At 48.3% G+C, this 12092-nt stretch overlaps 3 protein-coding genes across 3 annotated transcripts; 2 read left to right on the top strand and 1 right to left on the bottom strand.

Annotated features, from left to right (window-relative positions):
* Nucleotides 1-1141: 1141 nt before the first annotated feature.
* On the top strand, nt 1142-1855 carry AFUA_8G02670 (uncharacterized protein; the record flags this gene model as incomplete). Its single annotated transcript, XM_741847.1, has 2 exons — nt 1142-1618; nt 1661-1855. The coding sequence occupies 2 exons, from the start codon at nt 1142-1144 to the stop codon at nt 1853-1855; spliced, it is 672 nt and encodes a 223-aa protein (XP_746940.1).
* Nucleotides 1856-1993: 138 nt separating this feature from the next.
* Nucleotides 1994-3955, bottom strand: AFUA_8G02660 (uncharacterized protein; the record flags this gene model as incomplete). The annotated part of the gene is made up of 4 exons (XM_077805286.1): nt 3532-3955; nt 3353-3474; nt 2694-3271; nt 1994-2622 (listed from the first exon to the last, which is right to left on the bottom strand). The coding sequence occupies exons 1-4, from the start codon at nt 3871-3873 to the stop codon at nt 1994-1996; spliced, it is 1671 nt and encodes a 556-aa protein (XP_077661414.1). The 5' UTR covers nt 3874-3955.
* A 2530-nt stretch (nt 3956-6485) lies between these two features.
* On the top strand, nt 6486-11818 carry AFUA_8G02650 (putative ABC multidrug transporter; the record flags this gene model as incomplete). Its single annotated transcript, XM_741849.2, has 7 exons — nt 6486-7639; nt 7706-9032; nt 9091-9300; nt 9358-9970; nt 10032-10510; nt 10570-11360; nt 11434-11818. The coding sequence occupies exons 1-7, from the start codon at nt 7083-7085 to the stop codon at nt 11816-11818; spliced, it is 4362 nt and encodes a 1453-aa protein (XP_746942.1). The 5' UTR covers nt 6486-7082.
* Between the last annotated feature and the right edge of the window lie 274 nt (nt 11819-12092).

The raw sequence follows: 12092 nt of genomic DNA, 5'->3' as shown, positions 1-12092 counted from the left end.
GCAATGAGGAGACTCCAGCTACACTTTTGAGTTTCTGAAGCCAGCATCAGTGTTGATTATGCTGAGCTGACTTTGAATTGCTGGACCCAAGTAGTGAGTCGCCTCTGGACATAAACGTACTATAAACTTAAGAATGAGCGTACAAGAGTACAGCTAACAGATATTCATAGGTCAGGTTGGAAAGGAGTTCGGCCTATGGAACCTTATGTGCTTGATCCTGCGCGGAAGAGCTTGAATGCAGCACTAAAAGAAAGCCAAGTATGGAGATCCTCGATTACAATGCATACTCCTCCGCGAGTCTTGGTATATCTTGTTTCGAATGTTTAAGTGCACCTATTACATCACTGGAACGAAACACAGGAGTCGAATTCCGACGTATCCTTCTTGCTGCTCTCTACAAATGGACATAACCTCCGTCCTTCCGTTGGAATAGAATGATATTGAATTGAGCGGGATTTCGCCAGCAATCTCAAGGGATGGTTACGTTACTGTGATGACTTTTTCCGTTGCGAGCCTCTTTCGCGCTCCCCAGCCATGATTGCCGGCAAGTATTGTAGATACTCATGATACGTGACCTAGATGTCATGATGATAATTCGGGGGCGCGTTTCCGTGACGAGACCTATATCAAGGCTGCAGTGCTTCCTACATTTCCCCCCTGGAACTGAACCTATCTAGGCTTTTGGACATTCTCCAAGCATTGCATTTAAAATAGAACAGACAAACTTTCTTCACCTACAGCAATCATGTCTGAACAAGCTAGGGCAATCATCTCTGAAATCTCGGGCCATGACCTTGATCAATGGCTACGGCCATCTACATTTACGGAAGAGCTAGAAGAGGTAAACCCGCGCCCATTGGGAGATCCTGGATAGCTATCATCACATTTCTCTTTTTAAAACCCAAGGCTTATATTTTACAGTCTATTAGAGGCCATATTCACGAAGAATTGACAAGCTGGATGTTTTATCGAAAGCTCGCAGCGGACTGTTCGCGAGCCAACATTGCTCTGCACGGATTTGCCATGTATGTCACCTAATAGATCCTCCCTAGGTTGGGAGCGTGGCCTGCAGCGCTGATTGAATGACTGTATCCCACCAATCAGGCTTTGGCACAGGAGCGCTAAGGAGTGTTTGATCGATATGGAATGGCTAGAGAAATATCTAATCATCCGTGGAGGTCGGTGTAAGCCAACAAACATCGAGGCGCCGAAATATGAATGGCCTGATTCCCCCGTCGAGCCTGTCGGCCCTTGTCGGGAGGCCTTCAATGTCCAGAGAAACCTTTTCGTCGACTTGGAAAAGCTGTGTACTTTGGCTGAGAAATGCCGAGATACCGCCATAGTAAACGCGATTGAGTCGCGCTTCTTGCGGAAACATGCAAAGCATTTAAAGAACTTGGGCGATCTCCTACAACAAGTGACCCGAGTGTCAAAGCAGCCCGGACTAGGCCTATACCACCTCGACGCAGAATTGCGTCATAATAATGGCTGCATCCCCTGGATGTCTATGAATGATCCTGATACCATCGAGGAAGGAATCAGGGCTGTTACAAAGAAGATCGGCGGTGGACTTGCGCTTCAGACACACCATGAGGGAACAAAACTCGCATCGAAGGAAGTAGGACACTGTTAGAGAACACTATGTCGATGGTTCGTCCAGAGTACATTCGCTGGTGTAGGCTTACGCCTGAAGAAGCGAGACAAGAGCGGGCCAAAGGTCGAGGTCAATCAAACGCCTTGCAGCCCTTGCTTTGGTTGCTGGGATTCCATATGCATTACCATGTCTCAAAAACTAGAGCAGACAGCGAATTCAAAGGGTTTGTGTGTTGCGACCAAGGGATTTTCTATTATGTAAAGCAATCTCACACTCGAATGATTCCCCTGTATGTCAAATGATGGATATGCGAAGACCGACCTTTTTCCTCCCTCTTGGCTTTCATATTCATATTCACGATATACCACCATATCCACTTTGATTTCAGGCAAAACTGAGCTAACGGCCAACAGCACCATACCAGCAGAGACCCAGAATACCGCCAATGATGATCGCGATCGCTGGAGGCACCTTGAACCAAGCATTCTCCGCATAAGTAACCGTTGCAACAACAACCCACCATGGCTCAAGAGCAAGACTCTGACCATTACTGGCTTTGGGCGTCAGATATCCAATCTCCCACAGCCTGTATACAGCAGTGAAAACCAGACCCACGGCAGCAGCATTGACTCCTCTAAGCCAGTCGACGACCCACTTTCTTCTCCGAAGCACTCTCCAGAAACTCTGCACAGCAACAGCCAAAGTGAGACCGGGCATGAAGATGCCGAGGTAGCCAAGGAATGCGCCGAATATGGTCGGGAACTGGGACTTTTGAAGCGTGAGGGCTCCAAGGAAGACCGCGAAATTGAAGTTGGGGCCAGGGAATGCTTGAATAAGAGCCAGTCCGATCAGAAAGTCTCTGCCGGATACCCAGCCAGGATCAACAACGTAAGAGCGCAGAAGAGGAATCACTACGGGACCTCCGCCGAAAATGATTGTTCCAGCCAGATACATGTTGCCGAACAAGTCCAGGGCAAGTGGTGGGAAGTTGATAACCCCTCTTGCCACCATGATTGCAATAAAGGAGGCTGATTTAGCGTCAGCAAGGCTCCTGGATGGAAATGAAAAGCTGTAGGACGAGCAAAAAGCAGGAACGTACCAAAGAAGACGACACAGACGGTGACACCAACACGGATCCGGATGATATGATCAAGAGAAGAGTTGACTTCCAACGACTCGGTTTGCGCATCAGAAACGGTTTCTGGAAGAGATGCTGCCTGTCCAGCCTTCCGTGACCGGACGGTGCCTTGATTAGAAGGAGTGCTGCGCATCTGGCTGTCTTGTTGCACTTGAAGCTCCATTTCGTTAGGAGCGCCATTTTCCTGCCTTGCCTCTTCGGGGTGGCTGTTTCGTCGTCTCCATTTAGCCCTGGTTTTACGGATATACTGGCTCATCCAACCGTCCCATACAACGACCGACAGGCCGCCAAGAACAATGAGAAGCGGAAAGTACCAAAGAGCGTTGTAGCACAGGCCGGCACAAGCGCCGAAGATGACTAGAATGCGGGTAAGCTTATCCTTTATTGCCTTTTCCGCTAGCTGGACGGCTGCCAGAGCAATAATCCCCACGGTCGACGCATTGAGGCCAGAAAGAAATGCATATGCAATCTCTGGCAGAACGTCATTCATTTTTTGTACCCCAAGGGAGAGTGCATACATGCCAACTGCTCCGGGAAGACTAGAGTAAAGATTAGCTGCGCCGCTCGTTGCGTGTCGCGTCGAATGATGCATTAAAGATAGAATAGCCTCGAAGGCTCACCTCCATAAAAGGAAAGCGAATACAGCTGGAATGAAGCCTGCATGCAATAAAGTCAAGCAGAAAAGCATCTTCGTGCTTGCGGGGCCGGGAAGAGCTTGACAGATGGCAAATAGTTCTTGATACTACAAGGCCATTCCGATCAGCCTATCGTACACATCTTCGCTGGTTTCAGCACTAACTGTCTGCTCATCTACCCATTTCTCCTGTCCTCCTTTGCCCTGCACGAACTTCTCGTGAAAGATCTGGAAATGAACCGGTGGTCCTCCAAAAGATGTGAATCCCAGATGCCATGTTCGTAGAAATACATCGCTCAGTCGGCTAGAAAGACTTTTACGTTGCTCAGAAGCCGCCGTCTCTTGAACGCGTTGGTTCAATGCGCGGAGCGAAGAAAGGTAGCGTGAGAATGGCGGCGGCAGATGCATCCTTGTTTTATCGTAACCAGCGATGTGCGAGTATTCAGTTGGTAATAGAACATGAATATGAATAGTAATATCGCCGCAGTCCCTCCTCCTTTTAAACATTCTCAATTTCTCATCTTCCCTTATTTTTTCCTTATGTGGTCGCTTGGCAGCCCAGAAAACTGGCCATTCATAAGAGAGGAGCATGTCACGCCATCTGTCACAATTTGCCAAGAGGCTTGGGAGCGGGAACTTCCATTGTTAAAGGTAGCATGAGTGCGTCTTCAAGACGCGATTTTGGCCTATGAAGTAATGGTTTATATTTCTAAAAAACTCCAAGGTAATATAAGCTCTATTTTTCTCCGACTGTTTATGTACCAGAGCATTGATGTGTGACTGACAACGGGTACCTCAAGATTTGGCCGTATGGAATCCAGGTCCTGGTGAACTTTCGATTCTCTTTCAACTGGGTGGTTATTTAGCTTGTCTTTATACCCTCGACGTAGCGAACATGATGCTTTTCGCATCGATCTCAATGGCCTGGTGGCCATAATAAAAGCTACCAAAAAAGTGACATGGAGGATTCGGTGAGAGCAAGGCAGCGCTGAATCCCTCAAATTTTGAATTCAACGCTTGCTGGAAGTCGAGGGGATGTAAAAGTGCAAAGGCAGTACCTTAAGTCCGCAACCACGGCATTCTTCACCTGCTGATACAGATAAGCAGCGAAAGATAGTCTACCGAGTCTACCCTCTTAGAAGCCATCAAGGTGCACCTGTGAGCCCCATTTCTCCTACTAGACGAGTATTGAGCTACCGACTCAAGTACTGTCTAGGCATGATGCCGGGCGTGGAGTTTCTAGCTGGGACCAGGATGCAACAGAACACATGCGCGTCCCCGGGACCCGACATCCATCTTCTCATCGGCAACGCTCGCTTGTTTCCGTACCGATCCTACTCCCACTATTCATTCATCTTTCTTTTCACAACGGGAAGTCATCTCAATTTACCCGTGAAAATTCTCCTCTTCATGATCGGATTCTTTGATTCAGCTGGAGACTGGCCAGGTAGTCCTTCTCTCCCTTTGCCTAACATCCCGCCAGCTGTACGCAGCAACTTACCTGAATGGACTTCACTGTCATTGTTGTCACAAGGCCAGTGACAGCAGGGATGGTTTGTCTTCTCTAGTAGGCTTCACTCAAACTCTTCTTTCTCGACTCGACCTTGGATCGCGCGTTCGCCGGATAATCATAAAAACGGCAAGGAGACCCCGGGGGCCCTATATATGGTCGAAGTCTTACACCAGAAACCATCGCAACCAAGATGAGGTCCCTTCCCGTTCTAAGGCCACTTCAGCCTGCTTGAACAATTTGCAAATCAAACGTCAACATTCAATTTTCACGCAAAGCACAAAATCAACAACCCGCGATATCTTTGCGGTGCTTTTGCGCTTTTTGCAATACAACTTGTCCTCATGTTTGTTTTAGCCGTAAGATCACTTCATACATCCCAGTTGCGCGGAAGCTCAAAGAAGACCTTCCTTAAACAAGATCCATTCTTGGCACCGTACATCAACGTCGAAGCATGCCTCGAGAATTATGTTCCTTAGTCGCCTGCGGGCGCTTCTGGATGCAGACAGATACAGGATAAATGTGTGTCCTCGTCACTATCGAATCTTTCCGAAAGACCGAACATTCCCTTAGGTGATGATGACTGAGGCTGTAAGAAAACCAACACGAGAGAACCTTAGACTGTCGAAGCTGCATTCTGCTAGATTTGTCAATTATCTTGCCACAGGGTATTCACAGGCACGAATGACCAGATGTCTCAGTGAGTCGGGTATTTTTGGGTTGTGGGTCAAGAGGCACTGTTCGATCTCTAGGTGCTGGAGGTTGGTGAACAAAGCGAAGGATTCAATCTATGAATACTCGTCCCAGCGCAGCCCCCACTCCCACAGATCAAGATCAACAATGATAAATTCAAGGGTTTCAGTTTGTGATTTGAGGATGGCAGCGGGGTCTGAAGGTTCAACAAGATCTGGACTGTCAGAATCAATCTCATATATCAATGTTTTGAGACTCTCGCATGCTTATATGAGCGTTGTCAGAAGGTTCGTATCTAAACACGTCCGAGTAAGGAAGATTGAAACAATGTCGAGGGACTGCGATGAGGGCATGAGGCCTCGGTCACCAGCGCCCTGTACATCAAGGAGGGAAAGGGTAAAATACTCGAGGCACGAGGAGCTCAAGAATAGGAATAAGGTGTCTGCTTGAAGGATATTCATCTGGCCCCATGTTCCCTCAATATTGAGGCTCGTCGACTTAGACAGATTAGCAAGAAGCCGGGTCCTTTTGTACCGAAGGAATACAGGGAGATCTCAGGTCCTTCCAGTCTTCTTCTCCCAGCGTCAGATGAAGATGTTCAAGATTTGATGTGTGAATACAAAGTAGTACAACCAAAGGAGACACTTTCGCCCCTGAGTATAGATGAAAAGGAACACCGCCTTGTTGTTCACTGGAAGACCTTGAACCGCATCAGCTAATTGAGCAATGGTGCCTCTTTGAAAAATTATGTAAAAGCGAGTAGAATCTATGAAAGAAATTGATCAAGTCTAAAGATTGTCGTCTCGTCGGACGGCTGTAACCCGTATCTCATGGCGGGTTCCGCGGGGTCCGGCGAACGAATGACCGACTCCAAGACTTCCGATACCCGAATGTTCCGCCCGTTGGACGTGTTCCCGAAATCAGAAAATTGTCATCAAAGTGCCAAATTCATGATTTATCAGTACTCCGTATGGCCAATTGATCCCGAACGTTGCCGCCTTAGCCCTGAGGCGCGAGTCTTGATTTGAACGGAACAGTGGGGACAACGCCTGGCGCGAGTGCTGCGAGTCGGAGACTCATCCACTCTCGTCTTGGCTGCCTTTCTGGTGATCATGACCATCAGCAATTCCCATGGTTATCCACATCTTTAATCTACGTTCCTATGTATAAGGCAGTCATCTGGTGTTTGATTTGGCGAACTCGAGAAAGCCCTCTCCAGCAGCTTGATTTTTCTAGATTCTTCTCAGCCGAGCTGCTGAGAATGGACAACATGGTACAAAATCGGGACTGTCTGTGTCTTGTTCTCTATGATCTAGCCAATAGAGGGCTTGGTTGCCTTGCAAAAGGCCCAACTACTATTCCACTATGCGCCAAGGCATCAATCTGTTGTTGAATCCATAATGATGAAATATACACCTTCGGTATATCGAGGCTTGGCTTCCCCTTTGGTAGGAAGAGGGCAACATGAGTGCGTCTTGCGATTTTCTCGATGACATACGATGAATATAAATAAATGATTTCCCACCTTCTCGAAAATGTTTTCTTCCTCGTCAGAAGCGAAGGTCTCTTGGTAACGACAAGGCTGTTGCGCTCCAAAAGATTATCCGGCATGCCGGCTCACCTTCCCCAACACCTCGGTGGTACACCGATTGACACCTCCTATGAAGTCGGAACTCAAACAGAGGTGGCTTTAAAGTCTCGTGTTGTTTCATCGCCAGGGGATGAGGATGCCATTGCTGAGATACATCACACCCTGACAGGACGAAGTCACCAGGGAATCGATCAATATCCCGAACCCCATTCCTCATTCGACAGCTTCCTGGAGGCAGAACTTCGAGCTGGAAGGAGAAAGCCAAGTCTTGGTGTCTGCTTCCAGTCAATAACAACTTGGGGAGCTGGTGAAGCTCACACGACTGTGAAGACACTAGGAACAGCTCTGTGGCGTACACTAACACTACAAGATATCTACGAATGGACAATACAGCCCCTGTTCTCGCCTAGAAAGCCACAAGACGGACGCCCACTTATTCGGGATTTTTCTGGCGTGGCTCGGACCGGAGAAATTATGCTGTAAGCATTTGTACCCTTTGTTGCACGCTTATGTCTTTTTGAAAGGATAGCCTAATTCCCCTTAAGAGTTCTAGGCAGACCGGGAGCCGGGTGCTCAACGTTCCTTCGAACAGTTGCTGGCTACCACTCTTCTTTCTTAGGGGTGACCGGGCACATCGATTACTCAGGCCTTACTTTGGAACATGTGACGAAACACTACCGCGGTGAGGTGGTCTATGTGCCAGAGGACGATGCGCATTTTCCCACTCTTAACGTCCAGCAAACACTGGAATTCGCTCTTCAGAGTAAGACGCCCAAAAGGTATCGAGAGCGAATTCCACGATATCTCGAGATCTACGGCAGGGTTTTCGGTATGTCTCATACCATGAAGACCCTCGTGGGGAACGAGTATATTCGTGGGGTATCTGGAGGAGAACGAAAACGAATCTCTATAATTGAATCACTTGCAACCGATTCCTCAGTCATGTGCTGGGATAACTCTACTAGAGGCCTAGATGCCTCGTCGGCGCTGGACTACGTCCGCAGTCTTCGAATTATGACTGACACATGCGGAAAGGCGACCATACTGACCTTGTACCAAGCGTCTGACGCCATTTTTGATTTGGTTGATAAGGTTCTGCTCATTGACGAAGGGCGAATGCTCTACCAGGGTCCAGCGCAAGAAGCGAAAGGTTACTTTGAGTATCTGGGCTACCAATGTGCGGAGATGCAAACCGTATCCGATTTTTTGACCAGCATTACAATCCCTGAGCGACGGAGGTTCCGGCCTGGTTGGGAAAACCGCTCTCCAAAGGGAGCGATTGAACTAGAGGATGCGTTTCGAAAAAGTGCGGCTTTCCATCAAATACTGGAAGACATTCGGAACTATGAGGAAAAGCAGGCTGGCATTCAAGGATTGAGAACATCGCAGTCGGATTGCGATCGTAGGAGCCTGAAGGCGTTCAAGAGCACGGTACAAGCCGAAAAGTCTCGCTTTGTCTCCGCCAAGTCTCCGTATACCATCTCCCTGTTTCGCCAAGTAGTTCTGTGTGGCAAGCGGCAAATGTGGCAGGTGAAAGGCCATATTTCGCCATTATTGATCAAGCTCATCTCCTGTGTGATTTATGGTCTGCTGATTGGCTCAATGTTCTATGAGCTACCAGAGAACACCGATGGCATGTACTCGCGTGGAGGGGTGATATTCTACTCCTCTATTTTGCTCGCTTGGCTTCAAATGTCCGAGCTAGAAGAAGCCATGCAAGGCCGGGATATACTCAGTCGCCAAAAGAAATTTGCATTCGTACGACCAAGCGCCGTATGCCTGGCTAGGGTTCTTGCCGACCTCGTCCTGGTCTTCCATCTTGTGCTCTTGTTCCTGATTGTCGTCTACTTTCTGGCTGGGTTGAAAGCAAGTGTATGTATTCCATGCACATGCTCCTTTTTGCACAAGCCACTAAGACCTGAATCTCTAGGCAGGATCCTTTTGGATTGATTTTCTCTTCATTTACCTGTGTACAATCTGTTTGACTGCCCAGTTCCGGCTGTTTGCTGCTGCATCACCGAACTTTGAAGTCGCATTGCGCTACAGCGGGGTCTCTGTATTGTTTTGCATCGTCTTTGGCGGTTATGTGCTCTCTGTGGACAAGATGATGAATAACGTTCCTTGGGTAGGGTGGATAGCGGTAAGCACCATCCGGAATAACCTTTCAGGGCGATAACAAAGGTCTAATGGAAACTAGTATACTACGCCGGCGCTATATACATACGAAGCAATGATGGCGGCAGAGTTTCATGACACCAAATTCTCATGTGCGCCTGGCGCAGTTATACCTTCAGGGTACACCTACAATAATATTGCTTATCAAACTTGTGGTATTTCTGGTAGTCAGCCAGGGACAACTATGGTTGATGGAGATCATTATTTGGCCGTGCATTACGGTTTTTACTACCGAAATGTGTGGCGCAACTTTGGGATCCTATGCCTTTTTACGCTTGTTTATATTGCCGCTACATGCTGGCTGAGTGAAGCTTTTGACTGGGAGCCAGGCAGTACAGGGCCAACCCAATACCGAAAGCGCGCCAAAAGCAGCAAGCGCAATTTGAAGAGTGACCAGGACGAAGAGAACGGTCCTGTACAGGGACTTGGAAGTGCCCCGCCCCCCGCCCAGCCTCCTTGCCAACAGCCAGTTCAAGCTGTCAAAGGTACTTCTTCAACTTTTACGTGGAAGAACCTTGAACTCGAGGTCCAATGTGGGAAAGAGACTCGGAAGCTGTTGGATGACGTGAATGGCTACTGCAGACCCGGGACTCTGACGGCTCTTGTAGGAGCCTCTGGGGCCGGTAAATCAACTTGTGAGATACCACGAACCTGCTTTCCCACTCATGTTTAGCGAGTTGCTGACACTACTGGAAGTATTGACTGTTCTCACGCAAAGACAAGCATCAGGGACACTGTCTGGAACAATAAGCGTGGATGGACGTCCCGTTGACGAATCTTTCAAACGCAATATCGGATATTGCCCGCAGATGGATGTTCATGACGAGACTAGCACTATTCGAGAAGCTCTTGAGTTTTCGGCCCTGCTTCGTCAGCCTGTAAGTGTCCGGAAAGAAGATAAGCTCTCATATGTGGACACCGTCTTGCATACCCTTGAACTAGTTGATTTCCAGAACGCCATCATCGGATCTTTGGATATCGAGAAGAAAAGGCGGGTTACTATCGGAGTGGAGCTCTGTGCGAAACCTGAGCTCCTGCTCTTCTTAGATGAACCCACCAGTGGCCTAGGAAGTCAAGGCGCATCGAGCATTGTGTCTCTTCTGCGGCGCCTGGCCGACCAAGGATTAGCTATCCTTTGCACCATCCATCAAGCAAACCAAGAGCAATTCGAACAAGTAAGCCTCAACGAGCCATGGCGCTTGTGATGATCGTTGGGTTGCTAACTTCTCAATAGTTTGACAAAGTCCTGGCCCTCAGCCCGGGCGGACGAACTTACTATTTCGGCGAAATCGGAATATCTGGATGTTGCATTTTTGATTATTTCAAGAAGTACGGCGACCAGCCCAAGAAAATCACCAACGCAGCAGACTACTTGATTGAAGTCGTTGTCGGGGGCATGAGGGATACCGACCACGAGGTGGACTGGGCAGACATATGGAATAGATCCGCTGAAGCTGACGCTCTCCAAAAGGAGATCTCCAACATCCACAGGGCGAGGTCGCAAATTACTGAATCATGTGACAGCACGAAGCAGACTCATTCTATGCCGCCCCTGTATTGCCAGATCGGCCTTTTGACGCAGCGCACGCTTCGGCAGTACTGGCGAAGCCCTGAATACCCCTATTCGCGGCTTTACGCATCGTTCTTCCATGCATTGATTAACGGATTGACATATTTGCAAACCGGAAACAGTTCTACAGACCTGCAATCGAAAGCATTCTCATGTTTTCTAGTTCTGATGCTGGTGCCGGAGTTCATCAACGCAATTTCGATGCGATTCATTTTGAACCGTGATATCTGGAAGACTCGGGAAGGACCCAGTGGTGTGTATTCCTGGGTTGCGTTTTGCACCGCGCAGATAATCTCCGAAATACCATACGCGATACTGAGCGGAGTGGTATTCTACGTGTTGTATTACTTCCTCGTCGGCCTTCCTCTGGGGTTCCCGGCTGGTTATACGTTCGTGATGTTCTTCCTTTTTTTCCTTTTTGCTACGTCCTGGGGTCAATGGATCGCTGCTTTAAGGTGAGTGTCTCGGATCAGTTTACCGTCTGGAAGCGGAGACAAAAGAGGTACAGACCGTCTGACAAGTATCTAGCGCGGATTCACTGGTAGCTGCAACTCTTATGCCGTTTTTCATCATCATGTGCGAGCTGTTCAATGGTATCTTGCAGCCACACAAGAACATGCCTGTGTTCTGGAAGTACACGATGTACTATGTCACGCCGTTCACTTACTGGATAGGTGGTGTATTGACGTCTGTTCTACGTGGTATGCCTGTTGTCTGCAATCAAGATGAGTTGGTTGTTTTCGAGAGCCCGCCCAACACGACGTGCGGAGAGTATGCGATGCCCTGGCTGTCTAGTACAGGCAGCGGTTATCTCTCAAATCCAGATGGTAGTGGCCACTGCGGATACTGCAAGTATAGTCGAGGCGATGATGTGAGTCTTATTTGGTTGGGAATGTCACAAAGAGGTTGCTAACTCCACCAGTATCTCTCGGAGATTGGCCTAGACGAGTCCAAAATCTGGCCTTATTTTGGTATATTTACGGCATTTGTCATCTCAAATTACCTCATGGTCTATGTATTGGTCTATGTTCGCTCAGTTATGAAACCCTTGGGGCGCTGACAGAGGAGGGGGGTTTCCAATGTCTCTTGGCAATAATATTCTTTCTGATTGACACGCTCCTACGAGGGCATCTGCCAGAATGGACATTTTTTTTTTCTGGCTTCTCATTTGAATATAGCATTGTATA

This window comes from Aspergillus fumigatus, chromosome 8 (assembly GCF_000002655.1).
Source record: "Aspergillus fumigatus Af293 chromosome 8, whole genome shotgun sequence".
NCBI classification, from domain to species: Eukaryota; Fungi; Ascomycota; class Eurotiomycetes; order Eurotiales; family Aspergillaceae; genus Aspergillus; species Aspergillus fumigatus.
This window is presented reverse-complemented; position numbering and strand designations above follow the sequence as displayed.